The 22962-nt window shown below is 61.7% G+C and overlaps 1 protein-coding gene across 1 annotated transcript in view; it reads right to left on the bottom strand.

The window, feature by feature from the left end:
- The window catches only part of LOC108175372 (uncharacterized), a 101583-nt gene that overhangs the window by 24949 nt on the left and 53672 nt on the right, over positions 1 to 22962 (bottom strand). The window contains exons 29-43 of the mRNA XM_070063898.1: positions 21760 to 21971; positions 20862 to 21050; positions 20342 to 20469; positions 19325 to 19487; positions 19157 to 19243; positions 16424 to 16561; positions 16185 to 16329; positions 15122 to 15366; positions 13133 to 13350; positions 9643 to 9836; positions 4530 to 4823; positions 3952 to 4142; positions 3706 to 3867; positions 3142 to 3219; positions 1903 to 2110 (exon numbers count right to left, since the gene is read on the bottom strand). Coding sequence (XP_069919999.1) covers positions 1903 to 2110; positions 3142 to 3219; positions 3706 to 3867; positions 3952 to 4142; positions 4530 to 4823; positions 9643 to 9836; positions 13133 to 13350; positions 15122 to 15366; positions 16185 to 16329; positions 16424 to 16561; positions 19157 to 19243; positions 19325 to 19487; positions 20342 to 20469; positions 20862 to 21050; positions 21760 to 21971 — 2652 coding nt within the window. The remainder of the gene's footprint in view (positions 1 to 1902; positions 2111 to 3141; positions 3220 to 3705; positions 3868 to 3951; positions 4143 to 4529; positions 4824 to 9642; positions 9837 to 13132; positions 13351 to 15121; positions 15367 to 16184; positions 16330 to 16423; positions 16562 to 19156; positions 19244 to 19324; positions 19488 to 20341; positions 20470 to 20861; positions 21051 to 21759; positions 21972 to 22962) is intronic.

Below are 22962 nucleotides of genomic sequence, written 5' to 3'. Positions count from 1 at the left end.
CCTGCCGCTTCTCCGGCAGGCTGCCCAGGTCATTCCGGGCTCTCATGCACCACGGTCTCTGCCCGCCTCACCTGGCCTGCCCCGCCCCTCCCACCAGCACCTTATGGCTCCGCCCCCTCCGAGGCTGGGACCAGTCCCCAGGAGAGGAGACCCCACAGGACGGAGGTCTCACGGTCAGTTCCTGGGAGCAGGAGCCCCAAGGGAGACAGAGGACGCCTACTTGCGTCAGAGACTGGTTCCTGTGGACACGGCTCCGCGCACAGGCTCCGGCCACACTGGGCCTGCCCCATCGCTGCCAAGCCTGGCGGCTCTGAGCATCGATTTCCACATCCGCGCAATGGGCACAGCCCACCGCCAGGAAGACCAAGTCCCGAAGGGCCCCGCCTGTGTGGCACACGGCCGCCCTCGGGAAACGCTCCTCTCCTCCCTTGGGGCTCAGCCGTGAGCACCTGCCGTGTGCCAGGCAGAAAGAGGCAGCGCGGTCCCCAGGCCTGCATGCTCCCCGTGCTCAGGGACATCCCAGCGGGGGGAGAGGGCGCCCTAGGGGTAGGACAGCCAAACGGGGACCTGATGGAGAAGGGGAGAGTTGTTCCCAGCTGCTGGCAGCCACGCCAGACCCCTGGGGCAGGAGGTCGTCATCCCGGGGTGGTCCCTGCACCCCACCAAACCCCAGGACCAGTTCAGACTGACCCTGCGGTCCCCACGTGACCCAGGCCCCCAGCCACCCCACAGGAGGGTGGGGCCGAAGATGGCAGAGCCTGAAGCCGGAAGACAACGACACACAGGTGTGGGGGAGCCACTCGGGGTCCTGATGAGGCCAGAGCCAGCTCCCCACAACCTACAAGGCGCCCAGAGGGTGGCTCAGGCGCTGGGCTGCCAGGGTTCAAGTCCCGGACGCGTCAGTTGCCAGCTGTGTGGCCTGAGTCAAGAGACTCGGACTCTGAGTTTCCCCGGGTGGAGAAGGAGGACGGTGCTCCCGTGGCCTCCCGGGCTCGCCCACCCCTTCATCAGCAGCTGTCTACTGCACACCTACTGCGCGCCTCTCAGGAGCACAGAGAAGTCACCCCCGCCCACAGAGAACCCACTCCAGCATGGGGTGCCCAGGAGGCTGACGATGACAAATAAAGATTCAATCAGGAATCTGCACCCTCAGCCACAGTGACAAAGCCGGGGGGAAATGGAGGGAACTGGGGTGCAGGCAGCCAGCCCAGCGGGTATGTGGGAGAGAGCGTTCCCAGCAGAACGACCAGCGCAAGCAAAGGCCCTGAGGCCACAGCAAGTCTGCCCTGGCGCACACCGGCAATGGGGGAGGGGCCAGACAGCTCCCACGTGCGAATGGGCAGGTTTTGTCGCTTTTTCTTCCGGAACACCTGTGTGCAGACAATTTGCCAGCAGGTGCGCTGTCAGCACCCAGTACCACTCCCTTCCCCCGTCCTCCACTGCGGGCTGAACCGAGTCCCCCAAACCAGGAGCTGCGATGCCGACCTCCGGTGCCTGTGACGTTCCGTAGGCAGGGGGTCTGCGCAGGTGCCAGCGACAGCCAGGTCACACAGGGCCAGGCGGGCCCCGAACCCAGTACAACACAAGTGACAAGAGGAGGAGCCGGCCGCGGACAGAGGGGAGACCGAGGCAGGGGCTGGCATGACATCTCCCTAGCCAAGGGCCATGAAGCCAGGGAACCATGGCCCCTGGAGCTGTGGGGTGTGCGGGTGCTGCCCGCAACGTGGTCTGGACTCGGCCCCCAGCGGGTGAGGCAGTGACTTCCCGTCAGGCGCAGGATCCGGTGGGCTGGGGCAGCCCCCGAGGGCAGGCCTATCCTGGTTGGTCCAGGAGCCCAGAGCTGAGCCTCATTAGGGGCCCAGGGCCTGCGGGGGTCAAGGCGGGCGGGCACAGGCTTCTTACCATGCACCTGCAGCTCAGCAGCCAGGCGGGCCTCGCCCGGGAAGCCGGCCCGCAGCAGGGTCTCGCTGTTGTGCCGGCTCCGGCCGGAGAGCTGCAGGCGCCCGTTGTGGGAACTGCCACTCACAGAGAGGTTGAGAGACGCGGGCCCCACGGCGAGGCACCCGGAATGCTCAAAGCCAGAGCCGCCGTCGCGAAGGTCCACGGAGATCTGCAGCAAACCCAAGGAGTCTGAGGCCATCGCGGGCCGAGATGCCGGCCCCCGCTGCCCTAGCGCTGCTCCCAGGCTGAGGTGGGGGCTCCGAGCCCCTCGGAAGGAGGTGTGAGGAGACAGGTGACTATGGCTAAACACACACGCACCCAGGGGCCCGTGGATTCCACCAGGAGAAACCCTTAAGGAGGTGGGGTCGGCACAGGGCGGGGGCAGGGGCACAGTAGGGCGAGCGTGGCGGGGGAGGAGGTGCCCTGGAGGCTGGCAAACCACAGCCATGGGCCAGCTGGGCCCAGCAGCTCTTTCTCTAAATAAAGCTTTATTGAGACACAAGCCCACTCACAGGGCCTGGGCGGGACCCCCACTTTGAGCTTGCGGGGCTCCCTGCTGGGGGCTCCCTGCCAGGCTCCCTGCTGGGGGCTCCCACAGACCTTGCGCTCAGGCCAGGATGGGCATCACAGAACCAGAAACCCCTCCGCCCTCCTCCCCCAGGCAGCCCTCAGGGCTACGCTCACCAGGCACCTGCCACACCCAGGCTGGGCTAGCACCCAGCTACCCGTCAGGTGGCACCGCCCAGGCCCTGGCCCCCGCACAGTTCACCCCAGCACGGGGTGCGGGAGGCACCAGACCAGGCTGGAGTGCGGGGGGCTGGGGCCGTGCTGCGGATCTGGCTGTGTGTTCGTTTCCCCAGCAATGCCGGGGCCTTGGTCGGGGAGCACCCGGAGCCACCCAAGCCTCCTGGTCCACCCGCGCCAGCTGCCCCACGCAGAGCAGGTCCAGGCAGGCGTCTACCTGAGCTGCAGGGGGCGCCCAGCTCACCATCAGGCTGGGCGGGGCCCACTGGGAACCAGGAGCCCAAGCCATGCACCAGGGCCAGCGGGGGAGGGGGAGGCTCTGGGGAGGGGACTGCGGGCATCTGCCTGGCCTAGAGCTTAGCCCAGGCCATGCTGCAGGCTGCCCCTGCTGGTCAGGCTGTGCAGCCCCACAGACGACCACACCCTCGCCGCCCCGCCCTCAAGAGACCCCCATACCTCGAGGGGCTGCCCGGCAACAGCCCCGTGGCACAGCCCCCAAAGCCTGGTGGGCACGGCCTCTCCGCTGCAGCTGACCTGCGGAGACCAGCGGGGTGGGGAGGGGCTGCCTCTTCCCCCCTCCCCCCTCCCTCACGGAGCTGCCCGTCACTGCCCTGGCTCCGCCCCTCCCTCTAGGGAGGCTTTGCCTGAGCCTGAGTAGCAGGAGGTATCCCACAGGAGGCTGGGAAAGAGGACATGACCGTCCCAAGGCCACACGATTCAGGCTGACACAGTGGCCTAGCTTCAGCCCCAGCCCTGGTCACCACGTCCCACACATTCTAGAAGGTTCAGCCTTCTAGGAAGGCAGGAGGGGAGAGACTGAGTGCCTGGCCTCTGGTGGTCCCCATCTGGCGGCAGCCCCTTCCATACAGGTACTCCTGGCTGACTCTGCACACCCCCACTCCCCCCGCCCATCCACACAGGTACTCCCAGCTGACCCACCTGCACCCTCTCCATGTAGGTACTCCTGGCTGACCCACCTGCACCCTTCCCCCGCCACGCAGGTACTCCCGGCCAACTCACCTGCAGCCGGGCAGGCAGGGCGCCCAGCAGCCCGCAGAGGCCCCGGTGCAGCCTGAGGGCCAGTCCCTGACTGCCATTCTCCATCGTCCTCTCCAGGGCCGCGTGAAGTTGCTTGCCGTCCAGGTCCACAGCCAGCCCGGCTCCTAGACGGTGTCCCACGCTCTGCGCAGAAGCAGCCAAGCTGCAGGTCTGCTTTGCACCTGCCGCCCTCTGGGGGGAGCCAGGCCCAGCCCCCTCCTCACCCACCTGGAAGTGACCGTGGCCATCCACAGAGAAGGAGAGGCCCCAGCGCCGGGGGCCTGGGGAGCCAGAGGCAGGCTCCTGGGGATCCAAACCGGCATCTGGCCGACCCCGCGGGCTCCGGAGTGCCAGGTGCACAGAGCCGTTGCAAGCCACGTGAGTGAGCGACAGAAGCAGCCCAGCCTCCGAGGGGTGTCCTGGGGGCAGGACGGCCGGCAAGGGTCAGGCAGAAGCCTGCACGGTCCAGACCAAGCCACCCACTGTGCCTAGAAGGAGCCAGAGACCCCAAGGCAGGCCCCCGGGCCCCACTACCCCCAGACACACAGGCCGTGTCTTCCTTGATCTTTATTGAGCCGGGTGCAGGGGTTCAGAGCACTGGCTGTTTGCGCCTCGACCTGCTCCCCAACCATGCGGGGAGCAGCCCTGTGTCCTGTGGAGCCCTGACCTGCCGTTGCCTCTCGGGGACAAGAGGATGGAGGCGCTGGGGGCAGCCGCAGAGCAGGGCAGGGACCTGGGGCTGAGGGGCCCCCTCACCCCCAAGCCCCAACCCCAGCATCTCGAGTCTGGGGGACGGAGGCGGGCACCTGTGTCTCTCAGCGTGCTCACGTTGTATCTCAGGCCACGCCCAGGGCCCCAGGTGCAGGCCCCACCCACGGCCAGGCGGACCCTGTCGGCTCGGACGCTGGCCTGGCCCCAGAGGCCCTCGGTCTGGGCCCGCAGCCGCCCTCTCAGCCGGACCTCTCCTGGCCAGGCCTGGCTGCTGTTCTGGCTGAAGATGCAGGCGACTCTGCGCACACTGGCGCTGTTCCCTGCCGTGCCACGCTTGTCCCGCTGGAGGAAGCTCAGCGCAGCCGAGTCAGCAGTGACCGCGATGCTACCTGCGCACGGGAGGGAAGCGACAATCAGACAACGACCCAAGGGGCTGGGGAGGAAGGGAAAGAACCCTAGGTGGGAAGCGGCTAGATCCTCGATGTCCAGACCCCAGCCCGTGCAGGAAACGGCGTATTTGTGCGATGGATCCGATTATGCCACTCCCTCCCAGGATGCTCTGAGAACCCAGGGAGCTCACAGAACACGGAGTCAGGGGAGGCAGTGGCCCGAACAGGCCTGTGCGGACACCAGCGCTCCAGTCCTGCAGGCTGGAGCCATGGGCCGGCCGTGATGGGACGGCCCCATTGTACAGACAGCAAAACTGAGACCTGGGAGGCCCTGAGGGCTCCAATCCGGAATTTAAGGGATGGAAGCGTTGCCCTGGGGTCTGTTTGCCTCCTCAAAAGCAGCCTGCAGGCCAGTGTGCCTTCCATGTGGCCGGGTTCCGCTCAGAATCAGAACCCACGTTCCTGCTCTTGTCAGACTGTTGCAGTCACGCAAGCCCCTGGGTTCTCTCTGGGCTCTGAAGGGGTCCAGGTGGGCTCACCGACACCTCCCCCTCTGCCATTCAAGATTTGACTCAGAGTCGCCACCTCCAGGAAGCCCTCCTCAGCCCACGCACCCTCCAGGCTGAGCTGCACACCCTTGCTCTGTGCTTCTCGCCACGTAACTCGTGTTCAACTCTATCACAGGGTGAGAGCGCCTGGGGCCGGCGCTGTGGTGAGCCGGCTAAGCTGCCTGTGCGTGCCGGCATCCCACAGGGGCGCCAGTTCGAGTCCCGGCTGCTCCTCTTCCGATCCAGCTCTCTGCTGTGGCCTGGGAAAGCAGCGGAAGATGGCCCAAGTCCTTGGGCCCCTGTACCGGCATGGGAGACCCAGAAGGCTCCTGGCTCCGGATCAGCTCAGCTCTGGCCTTTGTGGCCATTTGAGGATTGAACCAGCAGGTGGAAGATCTCTCTCCCTCTCTCTCTGTAACTCTGACTTTGAAATAAATAAATAAATCTTTAAAAAAAAAAAAAAACAGTATTTTATTACAAAATTTGGTGTGACTAGGACCTAACCAATAATGAGCTAGGATGATCAGTCATTGTCAATGTCACTCCAAGAGTCACACAGCCCAGAGGGTGAAGGAGACAGCAGCCTGTAGCCCCCAGGTCTGAGACGCAGCCCCCGGCAGGGGCCCAGCTCAAGGGTGGACGTCGCGGCTCAGCTGCCACTTGCGGCGCCACCGTCCCCTGTGTGAGTGCCATGGAGGTCCCAGCTGCTCCGCTTCTGGTCCAGTCCCCGCCTACGTACCCGGGAAAGCAGTGGAGGACGGACCCAGTGCTTGGGCCCCTGCCCCCGACGCAGGAGACCCGGATGGAGTTTCTGGCTCCTGGTTTTGGCGTGGCTGTTGTCTGCAGCCACTTGGGGAGTGAATTAGGGGATGGAAGATGTTTCTATCTCCCTCCATCTCTCTCTGTTGCTCTGCCTTTCCAATAAATAAATAAACCTTTTTTAAAACAATCATTTTTTAAAAATTAACTCAACAGTTAGACACTAAACATACAAGCAAGATATAAAACCTCCAGAACAAAAAATAGGAGGATCTCTGTGACCTGGGGAAAGGCAAAGTTTCTTAGACAGGATACAGAAAACAACAACCATAACGAAAAAAAAAAAAAAAACCAGAGTCAGTCTTCATCAAAATTAAAACTAATGTTCAGCTGTAACATGGCGGGTGAACCAACGGAAGGAAGACCTTTCTCTCTGTCTCTCTCACTGTCTAACTCTACCTGTCCAAAAAAAAAAACTAATGTTCATCAAATATAATTTATGAAAGGATAAATAAAAGCAAGCCATCAAGTGTGGGGAAATATTTACAAAACACGGATCTATCAGAAGACGCATATCTAGGAGCCGGTGCTGTGGTACAGTGGGTAGGGCCACCGTCTGCAGTGCCGGCATCCCATATGGGGGGCAGTTCGAGTCCCGGCTGCTGCACTTCCGATCCAACTCTCAGCTATGGCCTGGGAGAGCAGTAGAAGACGGCCCAAGTCCTTGGGCCCCTGCACCCGCATGGGAGACCCAGAAGAAGCTCCTGGCTCCAGATCGGCACAGGTTTGGCCATTGCAGCCAACTGGGGAGTGAACCAACGGAAGGAAGACCTCTTTCTCCCTCTAACTCTGCTTTTCAAACAAATAAATAAATCTTAAAAAAAAAAATCAGTTACTCTGAAAAAAAAAAAAAGGGGGCGTGTATCCAGAATAGTCTACAATTCAGTAATGACAAACACCCTAATAAGTGGGCCAAAAAGGCCGACCTGACAGCTCTCAAAGGAAGTGCACGTGAAGTGGCTATTATCACCGGAGCCCAAGCTGAGGCTGCCAGTGAGACATCACTGGGTCCTCCCAAGACCACCAGTATTTATCTGAGAGGCACAGAGAACCAGAGGCAGGGAGACAGAAGATAGAGACGTCTCCCATTCACTGGTCACTCCTCAAAGGCTCGCAACAGCCAGGGCTGGGCTGCCCAAAGCCAGGAACAGGGACCCCCAGCCAGGTCTCCCACCCGTGAGCCATCCGTCTGCCGCCTCCCCGGGTGTGCGGAAGCTGGAGCGAGCAGCACGCGCTGGGCATCGAACGCAGATCCTCCGGCGTGGGGCATGGCTGTCCTGGCCAGCACTGGACTGCCGGCTAAACACCTGCCCCCAGGACTGCAGATCCTAAAAACAAAAACTCACCCCTGCACATGTCAACGAGGAGGTAGGACAGGCAGGTTCCACAGAGGAACAACAAGAGAAGATACGTCCTCTCTGGGATAAGCTGTGATGTTTTCTGAGAAAAGCCAATGTGCAGTTACCCCAGGATCCTGTTCCCCCAAGAGAAAGGAACGCCACGTCCAAAAAGGCGTGTGCCAGAATACGTGAAGCCGTTCATCCTCACGCGCCCCGAACTGGAAATGACCCAGGCACCCCGCGACACCTGCAGGCTGTCCCCACAGGAAAACACCACTCGGAAACACACCGAGGCCAGCGCCGCGGCTCACTAGGCTAATCCTCCACCTAGCGGCGCCGGCACACCGGGTTCTAGTCCCGGTCGGGGCGCCGGATTCTGTCCCGGTTGCGCCCCTTCCAGGCCAGCTCTCTGCTGTGGCCCGGGAGTGCAGTGGAGGATGGCCCAAGTGCTTGGGCCCTGCACCCCATGGGAGACCAGGAGAAGCACCTGGCTCCTGCCTTCGGATCGGTGCGGTGCGCTGGCCGCAGTGCACTGGCCGCGGAGGCCATTGGAGGGTGAACCAACGGCAAAGGAAGACCTTTCTCTCTGTCTCTCTCTCTCTCACTGTCCACTCTGCCTGTCAAAAAAAAAAAAAAAAAACTACAAAGGAAACACACCGAACACCGCTCCCCGGAGCAGCGAGCAGTGTGTGCGGGGCACGAGCACCACGCCAGGGAAAGAAGGCACGCCCCGCCCTTCCCCGGCCACCTGTTCTACGACGGAAACACTCCGAGGGGCAGCAGGTGCATGTGCGCCGGGGCAGGGACCACACAGGGAAGCGCGTCACGTCGATGCTCCAGCCTCGTCCGGGGTTTGGGCTGCGTGGGTACATACAGCTGTCCCCGCCAGCGCACACCTGAGACTGCACGTCCCGAGTGTCTGCTTTTAGCAAATCAACGCTGAAGTGTTTAGGCATGAAGAACTATCGTGTGTACAACTCAGGAAGGTGCAGTCCCAGAGTAAGAGACTGTACGTGCTTATACTTCCGTCTACCACAGTTGCATCTATCATTGATTGTCTGTTACAGAAAGATCCAGTAGAGCGATGTGAGAGTGAGGATACAGCTCATGCCCAGTGTTAGTCACCGGTCAAGGTAGGCCCAGGGCCTTTGGGGGTCTTGCTACTATTCCTGCACCTTTTCTCTAAGTCTGCAATGAGGTCAAATAGAAAGTGCTAGCAAGCGTTTGCTTGGAAAACACTGCCGCCCACGCCCCCTCCCTAAGAGGGACAGCGTCCATTAGCAGGTTAAAGGCCCTCCTGAGTACTGCATAGGAAATCATCCCAGGGTAGCTAGTGGGAGGGGATTCCCCTCATCAGGGCGCAAAGAGGAGCATCGCCCATGACACAGCAGGGAGGTGGCAGTGGCAGAGAGAAGCTGGGGTTCGACAGCCCCGGCCAGCCTGGGCAGCACCCCTGACCCACGCGGCTCAAACCACCCCCTCCTCACCCTCAGTTCTCTTCCTGTGCACTGCCCAACCACAAGTTTGCAACCCTGCAACTTGGAACCAGTGCTGGCTAGAAATATCCAGCATGGCTGCAGGCTGCACCCTTCAGCTCATTATAATAAAGTGACCATGGCTGACACTCCAACTCCCATGGTGCATCTGATGCCGTGACACTTCCAAGTGTCATAAGGCGGGGGGGCACAGAAATGGGCCGTACTGAAGCCCACCCACTTTGAACATTTAATGAAGCCCCGCCCCAAAGTCACCTGCTTTGACTATTCAATGAGGCCCCACCCCAGCCATCACCAGCCCCAGGGAGCAGAAAGGGCAGCCCAAGCCCTGCTGATGCATCTCATTCACTCTGCTTGCCGACGTGTACTCCTTGTCTGCTCTCTCTTTAAATACACCTAGCGTTCCCACTCACCTTTGTCTATGTCACTTCCTTAAATTCTGTCGAGCCAGCAGCAGCCCACAAGGGCCCAGACCCCCTCTGTCCATAGCCACATGTGCTCCAGCATGCGACCCTGGACCACAGCTCCAGTGGACGTGGGCAGAATGTAACCTGCCCCGTGGCTCCCCCGTCAGTGCGTGGCCACAGCCACGGCCACGCCAGCACCCGGGCCTCACCCTCGCGGACTGTCTCCTTCCACTTCAGCGAGCCCTGGAGCCCCAGCAGGTGGGGCCGCGCCGCCCAGCCAGCCCCAGTGCGCTGGGCTTGGCCCTGCAGCGTCAGGACGCGGCCTCCCCGTGGGTCCTCCAATGCCCGGAGCAGCAGCTGCGCCGTGTCCCGGTCCAGCAGAGCCCTGGAAAGCAGCCAGATCCTGGGGAGACAAGGGGGCGGGGGTGACGGGCGGCACCATCCCCGAGGGAGTGGGCCAGGCCCGGGCGGTTCCGGAGCCCACTGTGGAGACCAGGGCCAGGCCCTCTCCACCGGGCCCTCCGCCCTCAGGGAGGCAGTGCAGGGAGGGGATGAAGGCCACAGACTCGCACGGTCCAGTAACCTAGCTTGAACCCCAGGGGGCCCACTCACTACCTGTGTGGCCCTGGACAAGCACATACCCTCTATGGGCTTACGATTCTTCTTCAGTAGAGTGGGCGACAAAATGGAGACCCCGGCGCTGAGCTGACCCTGACGTACTAACACGCGTGACAGCTGTCTGTCCGGCCAGGCACTCCCCTCCACACCCTGTTCGTAGTGGGACTTTGCCACTCTCCATTCAACGGTGAGGACCCAGGGCTGGCGCTGTCGTTTAACGGGTAAATCTGCCATCTGCAGTGCCGGCATCCCATATGGGTACCGCTTCGAGTCCCGGCTACTCCCCTTCCAATCTGGCTCTCTGCTATGGCCTGGGAAAGCAGCAGGGGATGGAACAAGTCCCTGGGCCCCTGCACCCGTGTGGGAGACCTGGAAGAATCTCCTGGCTTCTGGTTTTGGCCTGGCCTAGCCCCAGATGTTATGGCCATTTGGGGAGTGAACCCGTGGATGGAAGACCTTTCTGTCTGCCTTTTAAATAAAAAAATAAATCTTAAAAAATAAATAAATAAAAGCAGCAGCACATTTCCCTGCTGGGGAATCTGTCCTGAGACCACGCAGGGCGAAGCGGCCTGAGCACCCACGGGGGCCCATGGAGGAGCGCTGGGGCCAGGCAAGGGAGGGGGGCCAGCACGGGCTTCCCAGCCCATGCCCACGCCCACGCCCGCCTGGGCACTGGTTCAGACACGAAGGGACTGGGAAGCCCCAGAGAATGGTCCCAGGTGGAGCCGCTCATAGCAGAAACACCCCAAAGAGCCCCGGCTGAGGTCCTCACCCCCAGAATCCTGAGCAAACCCAACAGCGGACACGTTCATGAGTGTGCTCCAAGAAGCACCCTGAGGTGCACTGCCCAGCCCCTCACCCAAGCCCTGTATCGCCAGCCCAGAGGCAGAGGGAGAGGCCTGTGCCCCAAACTCAGGCAAGCCACGAGGACGGCCTCACCGCCAGGGCAGCCTTCGGAATTAAGTGGGCGGAGCCAAAGGAAGGGCTGGCTCCCGGCCAGAGGCCGATCAGTGTTTCTGCAAAGGATGCACAGAGACACCAGCCGAGAAGCCTGCTGTGCCGGGTGAGGGTTTCCCGCCCACCACGGTGTCCGCCTCTGACCCTGGGGGAGATGCTTCCCCGGGCCAGCACCAGCACCAGCACCAGACGGCACGAGCAGCCGGGCGTGCCCGGGTGTGCGCCCCTTAAGGCGATTCTGCCAGACAGCTGCAGCCGCACGGCCCTGGTGCAGGAGCACGGCCACGTCCCCGCCCCGGCCGCTTCTCCGGGCAGTCAAGCTCCCGGCGGCCTCCAGCAGAAGCAGCTCGTGGCCCGACGCGTGCACAGCCAGGGACACGTTGAGGCTGCGCTCCCTGGGGCGCCCCTGCAAGTAATCCCACTGGTTGGCCTCTGCATTGCTACTAGGAAGCTCAGAGCCAAAAAATCTGCTCAGCTCCAATAAACAACATGGCTTCCACTTTGTTTACTGAAGTCTGATTTATTGTCTTCAACCTTCTCTCTGGTTTCCTCACTTTTTTTTTGAAAGGCAGAGTGGACAGTGAGAGAGAGAGAGACAGAGAGAAAGGTCTTCCTTTGCTGTTGGTTCACCCTCCAATGGCCGCCGCGGCTGGCGCACTGTGGCCGGCACACTGCGCCAATCCGATGGCAGGAGCCAGGTACTTCTCCTGGTCTCCCATGGGGTGCAGGGCCCAAGCACTTGGGCCATCCTCCACTGCACTCCCTGGCCACAGCAGAGAGCTGGCCTGGAAGAGGGGCAACCAGGACAGAATCCGGCGCCCCAACCAGGACTAGAACCTGGTGTGCCGGCGCCGCAAGGCGGAGGATTAGCCTAGTGAGCCGCGGCGCCGGCCACTCACTTTTTTTTTTTAATCCAGAACAAGCTATGCACACTACAACCAGTAGGGCGAACACTGGCCCACCACTTGTGCTTGTAAATAAAGTTTTATAGAAACACAGCCATGCTCACTCACATTTATGAATTATCTCTCCGGCGGCTGTGCTACCCTGACAGAGACGCGCAGTCGGCACAGAGACCGCCCGGCCCACAGAGGGGAAAGTGTTTGCCAGCTGGTCCTCTCTGGAATTTTGCCAGCTCCTGACGTAGAGCAAGCTGCCTCACTGCTTCTTCAGCTGGGGATGAGGAAGGGCCAGTGGCCCAGCAGAGGGACAGACAGAGGGACAAGATCGCCTACAGCCGGGGGCCTCAAGTCCATACCAAGAACGGGAAAAGGGCCAGGATGGCAGAAGCCACTTATAACGGGAGGTGTAGGGCTGGGGGGAGTGCAGGGACCCTGGGACACAGCACACACTTGGTCTCTGCCCCCCGCGGCTCACACAGAGCCCCTCCCCTGGCAATTTCCGGTTGACAGGAGTGCCTTTGGTTCCAAGGGGGCGTCCCTTCCAAAGAGACCAGGCCGTGGTCAGACACTCGCAACCTTCAGCCCAGCCCCACCCTCTGAGTGGGTGCTGAAGCCACGGTACAAACCCGCGACTGTCGGGGCCCCGGGAGCTCCGGCAGGGTGCCGATCCCACAAGGGCGGCGCGCCCAGGAAGGCCTGGGAGCTGCCCGTCTCCTCCCCCGGCCACCTCTGCCATCGGCCCTCCCCAAGCTGCACCCCGTGAGAGTGAACGGGTGGGAGGTTCACGCACGGGTGGCAGCCGGGGGCCTGTGTCAGAGCAGGGGTTTGGAGGAGCTACAGCACTCCAGGCCCACGCTGGTGTCTGCCACAGAACACAGAGCTCCGGGTGCAAAGTGCCCCGCCCCCCTCCGCCGGCCAGCGCGTGTGCAGGACCGACCATCCTATCACACGTGAGGACTACTGTACAGAGTGCTAATGTGTGCAGCGCTGCCCGGGAGGGTACCACCGTATCCAGCGGGTCAGCCCCTACGCCAGGTGTCACTGCGGTCTTTCATCAAGAACGAACACTCTCCCAACAACGAAAATGCAAATAAATAAAAGGTAAAAACGGCAAACACGACACCGCCCCCGAACCTGTCCCTCAACGCCTTACAGGGAGGAAGGCACTGCTGGGTGACCGGGGCTGGGTCCTGGGACGGCCACGCCGCGTGGGCACCGTTACCTTGTGGGGGCGATTCTGCCAGACAGCTGTAGCTGCACGGCCCTGGGTGCTCTGAGCGCCGCCTGGCGCAGGAGGATGGCCACGTCCCCGCCCCGGCCGCTTCTCCAAGCGGCCAAGCTCCCGGCGGCCTCCAGCAGAAGCAGCTCGTGGCCCAACGTGTGCACGGCCAGGGACACGTTGAGGCTGCGCTCCCTGGGGCGCCCGGCAGCCGCCTGCACCTGCAAGGAGGCACGGCACGGCTCAGGAGCGGGGTGCAGTGGGAAGGGACTCTGGGGGCCCCCTCTTCCAGGACGCACTCCTGGGCCTGCCCTGAACCCCCACCAAGTCTAGCAGAGAGCAAGCAGGAAGAGAAACCAGACAGAGGACAGGCCAGCGACAGCCTCCTGGGCCCCAGGTCCCCGCCCACAGGTGAAGTGGGAGCCTCCATGCCACAAATGGGGAGACCGAGGCGGCCAGGCACACAGCACCTGAGCCACACGGGCCTGCCCGGCTCTCAAACTGGCACTGGTGCCAGAAGCCAAGGACCCTCTGGGACAGGAGGCCCCAGCAAAGGCCCCGGGCCCTGCCTCCCTGCTCTGGGCCTTGGTTTCCCCTCCTGCAAGGAAGGTGCTTGTTCAGCCCCCGAGCTCTCACACCAGCCTGCACGTCAGGATTACCCAGAAAGCTTTGAGAGGCACTTCTGCCCCCTTAGGAGACTGCGGGACAGGCACACGTGGGGATTATTCAGCAATGACCTGCGGGGCTGGCGCTGTGGCTTAAGCAGGTTAAACTTCCACCTGCAGTGCGCCGGTTTGAGTCCCAGCTACTCCACTTTTTTTTTTTTTTTAAGATTTTTTTTATTTATTTGAGAGAGTTATAGACAGTGAGAGGGAGAGACAGAGAGAAAGGCTTCCATCTGCTGGTTCACTCCCCAGATGGCCACAAACCGCCAGAGCTGTGCCGATCCGAAGCCAGGAGCTTCCTCCAGGTCTCCCACACAGGTGCAGGGACCCAAGCATTTGGGCCATCTTCTACTGCTTTCCCAGGCCATAGCAGAGAGCTGGATCAGAAGAAGAGCAGCCAGGACTGAAACCGGCACTCATATGGGCTGCTGGCGCCGCAGGTGGAGGATTAACCTACTGCGCCACAGCGCTGGCCCACGCTCCACTTCTGACCCAGCTCCCAACTAATCACCCGGGAAAGCAGTGGAAGATGGCCCAAGCGCTTGGGCCCCCACAGCTGCACAGGAGACCCCGAAGGAGCTCTTGGCTTTGGATCGGTCCAGCTCCAGCCGTTGCAGCAGCCATTTGGGGAGTGAACCAGAGGATGGAAGCCTTCTCTGTCTCTCTCTGTTTGTAACTCTGCCTCTCAAATAAACAAAAAATCTTTAAAAAAAAAAAAAAAAAAAAAGAGAACTGCCGTCATGACAACAGTTGGCCACGCCCCTCTTCTGCCCACACCACCCCTGCCCCAGTCCCACGTGTGCACCTCCCGCCGCCTGCTCGAGGAAGCAGCAAACACGCAGCCCCATCTCCTGGCCAGCAGAAGGGAGGCTCGGTGAGTGGGGCTAACACAGCCGGGAGCAGGGGCGCTGGGGACTGCACTTGAACTTCTGCGTTTGCAAACATTTCCAGGAATCAGGGCGGCAGAACCCGGGGCCTCCCACCTGCGTCTTTCTCGGCCCTTTATTTCCTCCTGGGGGAAACCCTCGAGGGTCCCCAGCCCACACTCCACACTCTGAAAAACCACAGGCTTTCTCCAACCCCCCAAGCGGGAGACGCCGTGGCTCTCCATCTGCAAGGGGAAGGGGATCCATGCCCCCAGGACTTCCACACCCTTCCCCCCGGGCCAAGAGTTCCTGACCCACAGGGGCTGCCTGGCTCAGCACCCGCAAGTGCGGCCCCGTCCACTGCCTCCCCCCACCCTCCCCGCCCAGCGAGCCGGCTGCTAGAGACAGCCCCTTGGCGGCCAGTCACGCCCACCCCCAAGGGAGCACCATGCCGTCCGCACCTCTAAGTCTGCAGGAGCCGCGGGGACCTGGGCACGGCTGAGCTGGAAGACAGCTGTGCAGTGGGAGTCAGACCCAGTCAGCCGGACGGACACCTGCTGCGGTGGGGGTGGGGGAGGAAGGGGCTTCAGGGGGGGTCGGGAGCAAGCTCCTGCCGCTGAGAGGCAGCCGGCTGGGCACTGAGCAGTGACAAGTACCTGGCGTGTGCCCCTATCTCGGTGCCAGAAGCCTCCACCCTCCCGACAGCCTCAGCCCTAAAGCCCAGGCCGCTGCATGGAGGAGGCCCAGACATGGGACTGGGGCAACGCTCGGGGAGCACCCCCAACCACTTCCCCTGACGTCATGGCGCTGGCCCAGGCAGCCACCTGCTTCCGACCTTGACTATGACCCAGACCCCGTACCACGGCCCTGACAGTGGTTACCGCCTTCGGTGCCACTCGGTCTACCACTCCATGAGCAAACCTGAGGCTCAGGGGTCATATGACTCACCCAAGGTCCTGCAGCAGCTGAGCCAGGCCCTGAACTTGAACGTACAGGAAGCAAAACATCCAGATAGATGGAAAGCTGCTTATAGACAGGAAGGGAGACAGAGTCCCCTCTGCTCCCCCAGTGGCTCACACAGAGCACAGTGCCAGCAAGACGTGTCCCATGCACAGTGAGTGACAATGGACAAATGAACCTAGGGCACTGCCACGTAGTCAGCAAACCACACTTCCAGCTGAAACTACATTTCCCAGCTCCCTTTGCAGCTCCGCAGGGCTGTGATGAGCTCTGGCCAGAATGGGGGGCCAGGGTGACAGGTGTCCCTCAAGGGCCAGGTTCCTAAAAACCTCCACTTTCTCTTCTTGCATCTGCCAGTGGGGGCAGGGCCCCAACAGGGGAAGCCCGGATCCCTGCGTGACTGCGTGGAGCAGTGCCACACTGAACCACGGTAGACTTCCACGGAAAAGCCGGCCTTGGCTGGCAACGCCCTGGGCGCATCCTGACTGCCCCCATAAAGGCTGCACTGCTTGCTCTCCAGCGCCCGCCTCGGCCGTCCTGAGCTCAAACCCCTCATCCCTCAGTGAGGGAGCGAGTGCAGCCTCCCGACCTGGGACGCGGCGCTGTGGTTGACAGCAGCTTGTGCTCCGAAGCTGAAGTTGAACGCTCCTGGGGGCCTCCATCGGTAAACCACGTCCCCATTCAAGCTGAGGGCCCGGGGGAGCTTCGGCTGCAAAGAGACGGATGGCATCACTAACGCCCACCCCAGCCAGGCTCTGCTTGGAGGGCACCAGCCGCCACCAGCACGGCCTGGGGACAGGTACCTGGTAGGACTGGGCCACGTCCAAGGCCAGGCTGCGCCGGATTTCCTCGTGCTCAGATCCGTCGTGGAGCAAACCCTTCACGTGCAACACGACCTTCCGGTGCACCTGGACGGTGGCCTCGACCTCCTTGTTCTTAGCCTGAGAGAACGAGAGCCAGGGGCACAGAGAGGTCACCTTCCACCCCGACGCGCATGCACGGGCCACCTGAGGATCGCAGCCGTCAGAACGAGGTGAGCCCAGGTGAATGGGGAAAGTCTGGTGCACACTCTTCCACCTGCAGGGCAGGAAATGGGGCCCTGGGGACCGGGATGGTCCCCTCCAGTGCTCACGGGGGGAGCAAGCCTGGGTACCTGTGTCTCCTCCCAGGGCACATGTCCATTTTGTTCGCTGCTGTCTTCCTAACACTGTGCTAGGTGCCTGTGCATGGTAGGTGCTCAGTAAATATTTGGACAAAGGCAGAATCCCTGTTGTAGCCTGAGACACCCCCGCCCAGGTCAAAGCCAGGCTGCAGCGCACCAAATGTTAACTCGAGGTGCAGACCCTCTAAGGGAATCCACGCCCTAACCCCAGATCCTCGGGCCAGTCCACAGCACGAGGGACTCTGCAGACCAGATGGGGCTAAGGCCCCTGGGCCCGTGAAGGCAGCCTGGGTTATCCAGAGGGCCCCATGAGCCCACAGGGGTCCTCAGAGGAAGCTGAAGGTCAGGGTCAAGGTCAGAGATCGGAAGATGCTGCTCTGTGGGCCCTGAGGGTGGTGGAGGGGCCAAGGGGTGCCAGCGGCTTCTAGAAGCTGGGAAAGGCGAGGGCAAGGACGGCATCTGCTGGCTTGGGGACTTCAGCCCAGTGAGGCTCGCTGGGGACTTGCAGCCTACAGATCTGTAAGGTGAATCCGCAGGTCTCAGCCGCCCCCGGTCCCCACTTCCTCACCCAGTGCCCATGCAGCAGCCACCACGTGCCCAGCACACAGATGCAGGCTGCCCACTTCACCTTAACTGAGAAGCCAGGGCCACACGACCTGACCAGGGCTGGGCATCCCGAGAGGAACACATGGCTTTCTTTGAGCACCAAGATGGAAGAGGGAAAACAGGGCCCAGGAGAAGAGAAAAACCTGCTGCCACTAAACAAAGATGCCCTTGGACAAAGGGCAGAGCGCTGGGTCACATTGCTAGGAAGGATCCCCACCTGCTCCGACTCGCATCAACAGCAGAAACCCACATTTTACCCAAAACCTTCTGATGTGTGATGTCTGCAGTTAATTCAAGATTTCAAGTGCTAGGCAAGCCAAACAAAACACGCGCAGGCTGGGCTGGCCCAAGATGCCACTCTGCAGCCTCCAGCTTTAGGAGCAGCAGGCTCCGCGAGTGGCCCTGCAGGTGTCCCAGTGTTACCTGGTCCTCTGTTTATGCTCCGCAGTTCTGAGTTCACTTCCAACCCCCCGGGAGCCACTGACAGCCGACTGCCGGGAAGGGGGGCCCTTCCTTCCAATAGGCTATTGGGAATCTCTCAAGGGAGCCGCAGCCACAATTCCTGGGGACCTGGCACACAGCAGGGGCCCAATAAGTGTTTGCAGTGAGCCCCCGGAGAGCTTCTGCCCCTTCTAGAATAGGCTCAGGAAGGGGACTTGCGTGAGGGCCTTGGAGCCATGTCCGATTCTCCAAGCCACTGCCTAAGACGTGAGAATTGCTGACCCACTTTGTAGGTGAGGAGACTGAGGCCCAAGACATGCACTCATCTGCTATGGACACGCAGGCAGGTGTGCCACCTTTAGGAAACCAAACATCAGGACCCTCTGAGCCAGGGGCTCAGCAACCCACAGACCCGCTGGCCTGCTCTGTCGAGTTTATTGGAACACAGTCGCACCTATCCACCTCCTACCTGGAGGTCATGCCTTCCCAATCCACCGGCAGAGCCAGTCATGGGCAGACAGAGCGTGTGGCCCACACAGCCTCCCAGGGTTACCACTCTGGCCCCTTACATGATGAGCCTGCTGACCCCGGCTCTGGGTCACAGTATACCATGGGTGTCAAACAGCACTCAGGCAGCAGGTACTCATTAGGCTTCTGCTGTATACCAGGCCCTGTGGCTATAGCGGGAAAGCAGACCAAGTCCACTGGGAAGAGAGCAGCAGAGGAGACAGTGTCCAACCCAACTCACACAAACACACAAGGGGACTTGCGGAACGTGCCGGAAGCCCAAGGCCCAGGATATCAAGCATCCAGAAAAGGGCATGTGTGTGTGTGTGTGGGGGTGTGGGTGTGGTGTGTGGGTGTGTGTGTGGGTAGGGGTTTGGGTGTGGGTGTATGTGTTTATGTATAGATGTGGGTGTGTGTGTGTGTGTATATGTGTGTGTGTATGTGTGTGTGGGGTCTAGGCTCTGGGAAAGCATTCAGGAGACATGAGGCTCGAGTTTGACCCTACATGATGAGTAGAAGGGATGGTGGCAGAAAGTGGAAGGAGAAGGTACAGACACAGAACATGCAAAGGTCCTGAGGCAGCAAAGATCCAGGCCAGCAGAGGGAAAAGGGCTGGACGAAGTGGACATGGGCAGCGGGGGTGGGGGGACAGGGCCCCCAAGACCAGAAGGATCGGGGTCGTTCTCCTGAGAGAGTTGTTCGGCACAGGCAAGGTGTGAGCACGCTGGCCTGTAACACAGCCCCCGGCTGTCCACAGCTTGGAGGTGGGAGGACGCATGGCCCGCCCAGATGAGAGGCAGCAGCTGAGCCCCTCACTCACCGTGTGCCGACTCCACGTAACCACGCAGCCCTCCAGGTCCCTGGGGATGGCCGCACCGTCGTACGGGTGGGTCAGGCCCGCACAGACCTGGGGGACAATCACACATGTGCACGGACGGCTCGGGAGCAGAGGGGGACCCCCGCCCGGCGGCCCCCGGGAGCCACTCACATAGGGGTGTCCCGCCTGGCGGCCCAGGACCACGGTCTGCAGCGTCTCCTCCCGGCCGTGCAGCACGAGCCTGGTCTCCAGGGAGCAGCGCTGCTGGCGCCCGTCCACCGTGAACACCTCCTGCACGAGGAGGCTCCGCGGGACAGGCAGGTGCCAGGAGTGCCTGACAGGCAGAGGGGCAGATGGCTGGGGCCGCCGCAGCCACAGGCAGGGCCAGGACAGCCCCACACCGCGCGCTCAGACCGGGCACGGCACGGCCAGCACGGCCAAGGCATGGTCGCCGGGAGCGAGGCACAGCAGCAGCCCTGCACCCTGCGGTTGCGCCACTCGCCTCTTACTCTGCCGGCCAAGACGTGTGCGGCCGGAACCCGAGAGACCGGCAAACGGGGCCGGACTCCAGCCTGGCCTTTCAGGGGCCGCACGACCTCGGGCAGAGGACTCCATTGGCTTCTCTGTGTCTCAGTTTTCCCCATCTGTAAAATGGGCAGTGGTCTCGTCCCTCTTGCTCCCTACTGTTTTCCACAAGCCCGAGAGACAGCCTGGCACAGAGCACCTGCTTGTTAGACAGAAAAAGCCATGCGCATGCAGGGGAGAACCCCGCCAGCAATGGCTGCTGGGACATTTCTGTTACTGGGGACATCACCAAGGCCACACGGCAGGGGTCCACACCCTGGAGGCCAGGATGGGCCAGCGTGATTCCACCCTCGTGCTGTTCCCCGCGTGCCAATCAGCCGTGCCCCTAGGGAGTGAGAAGACCCCTGGAGTTGCCTTCAGGCTGGGGCGATGAGGCCCCACTCCCTGCTCCACGCAGCCACCTGATGGTGGGTCTGGGGACGTGCGGCCTGCACGGGCGGTGGCTTTGCCTGGGGCTCTGGGTTCCCTCTGGGCCCCAGCAGAGCAGCAGGGCCCCTCCGGGCAGCTCTGCACGCCCTGCGCCCTGCACGCAGGCTCCGCGGAGCCCTGGGCAGCCACCACATCTGAGCAGGATTGGCCCGGGCGGGCGGGGGGCGCACGCACCTGAGGCCCAGCGACCCCCGCTTCTGGTAGACCTCCCTGCTGTGCTGTGCTTCCTCCAGCTCGCCCTCCACCTGCAGGCCCCGAGCGCCAGGCCCCAGGGCTGCCAGCGACACCTGCGTCTTTGGGGGCTGCAAAAGGGCCAGGCTGAAGCAGGGACCAGGCTGCCGCGGCCCCTTCCTGCCTTCAAGGGGTGGGGACAGGGAGGCAGAGGGACCAGGGGACAAGGGGCAGCTCCCACCCCCCACCCCGAGAACAACAGCTCAACCAGGCTCCAGCCACCATCAGATCGGACCTCCAGACCCCAGGGCGTGTGTCCGGCCTGAGCCACACCTGGGCTGGGAACACAGGGCTTGGGCTTTCTGGCTTGAGAAAACCAGTTCACTCCGGGGTCTGAGCTAATGTGACAAACCCGGAAACTGGGGCATGAAACCCCTTCCCGTTCCAGGCGGGGGTACCGAGGACCCAGGTAAGGGGTAGGGGGCTGGAGGCCAGCCGGCTGCACGGCCCGCCAGACGCCTACCCCCCGCGTGTGTCTGTAGGCCGCCGTGATGTTGAGCTCACGCTGGGGGCCCTTCACCCAGCAGTGAAGGAGCTTCCGGTCCCGGCTGTCCTCGGCGTGGATCTCGCTCCGCACTGCCCCAACCCAGGCCGACTCGAGTTCATTCCAGCTACGGAAAAGGCTAGGTGCCAAGCTTGTCACCGTGGAAACCTGCAAAGAGGAAGAGGAGGATGACCAAGGCCTCGCACGGCCCCTTTCCTCCCCCCAGACTGCCCATTCATCTCTTTTTTTTTTTTTTTTTTTGACAGGCAGAGTGGATAGTGAGAGAGAAAGAGACAGAGATAAAGGTCTTCCTTTTGCCATTGGTTCACCCTCCAATGGCCACCACGGCTGGCACGCTGCAGCTGGCGCACCGCGCTGATCTGATGGCAGGAGCCAGGTGCTTCTCCTGGTCTCCCATGGGGTGCAGGGCCCAAGTACTTGGGCCATCCTCCACTGCACTCCCTGGCCACAGCAGAGAGCTGGCCTGGAAGAGGGGCAACCAGGACAGAATCCGGTGCCCCGACCGGGACTAGAACCCGGTGTGCCAGCGCCGCTAGGTGGAGGATTAGCCCAGTGAGCCGCGGCGCCGGCCTTCCATCCTGATTTTCAGCAAAAGCCTAACCTCCACCTTTCTCCAAGCGAGCATCCCACCTGTCTACGGATTTGACATCATCAGTGCCAAGCAAGTATACGGCCAACATAGGCTCGACTTCTTCTCCTGAATTCACAATGAACCCCGTGGCTGGAAACGCAGGATGGGCCACACATCGCCCTTCTGTGGCCTGGCGTGGCCTATGGCCTCTGGTTCCCCTAGGCACAGGAGGATCCCAAGGGCAGCCAATGGCGAGGGAGCAGGGGCGTGGCCAACACTGCCTACCCGGAGGTGGACGGTGGTCCCAGTGGAGACTTTGATCTTGGCCTCCTGGTCTCGACCCTGGCTCCTGCAGGCCACACTGACAACCAGGTCCTTGAGGGTCCAGGCCTTGCCCAGCGTCAGCTCCAGGGCCGACTGGAACACGGCTCGCTGCGGCCAGTACAGTCTGTGAGCCGCAGAGACAGCCAGCCACGGACTCTGCAGGTTCCAGGCTCCTGCGAGGGGCAGAGAAGGGGAAGCTGGCTGAGGACCAGGAAGGGAGCTTCCGGCAGGCAGCAGGAGGCCCCTGCCATCTCACCACAACCCCGAGGGACAATCGCCAACACAGAACGACCAAGTGGGCATCAGGGAACTTTCTAGAACTTTCTAGAACCCTGTCAGAACCTACACAAGGGCCCTGTATGGACTGCTACATTTCACTCTAGGAAATCTGCCTGTGCATCCGTCATCTGCGAAATGGGTGTGATGGGCACTGACACTGCGGGTAAAGCCGCCTCCTGCTGCGCCGGTTCAAGTCCCGGCGGCTCCACTTCTGACCCAGCTCCCTGCTAATGCGCCTGGGAAGGCAGTGGAGGATGGCCCCAGTGCTTGGGCTCCAGCCACCCTCGTGGGAGCCCAGGATGGAGTTTCTGGCTCCTGCCCTTGGCCTGGCCCTGGTCCAGCCCCAGCTGCTGTCGGTATCTGGGGAGTGGACCAGCAGGTGCAAAGTCTGTCTCTGTCACTCTGCCTCTCAAATGTACGCAAGAATGAACGAACAAACAGAAAATAAATCTTTGAAGTGGACGTTCGGCACAGCTTCAGCCCCTCCACAGCCGGCTGAGCAGCTGCCGCGTACAGCAGTGAGTCAGTGAGCACTGCCTCTGTCACAGGACCTGCAGCCGGGGGCTCCCAGGGGCAGGGAGGGACCCGCCGTGCACACACACACGCGCACACACACATAAACATACTCACATACACACACATACAACACACATACACACATATACACACATACATGTGCACACATACACACATGCACACACACATATACACGCACACACATACACACACACAGTGAGACCGAGCACAAACTGCTGAGGCCTAGGAAGCCAAATAACAAGAACATTCCGTGAAGACTGGGCAGGGTGCGGAGGCCCCCAAGAGGGCAGAGAACTGAACCAAAGATTCATTCACGCACGCATTCATCTGAAAGCAGAGAGAGAGGGA

Source organism: Oryctolagus cuniculus, chromosome 19 (assembly GCF_964237555.1).
Source record: "Oryctolagus cuniculus chromosome 19, mOryCun1.1, whole genome shotgun sequence".
NCBI lineage: Eukaryota > Metazoa > Chordata > Mammalia > Lagomorpha > Leporidae > Oryctolagus > Oryctolagus cuniculus.
The sequence above is the reverse complement of the archived record's forward strand: the minus strand, read 5'-3'. Positions and strand labels throughout refer to the sequence as shown.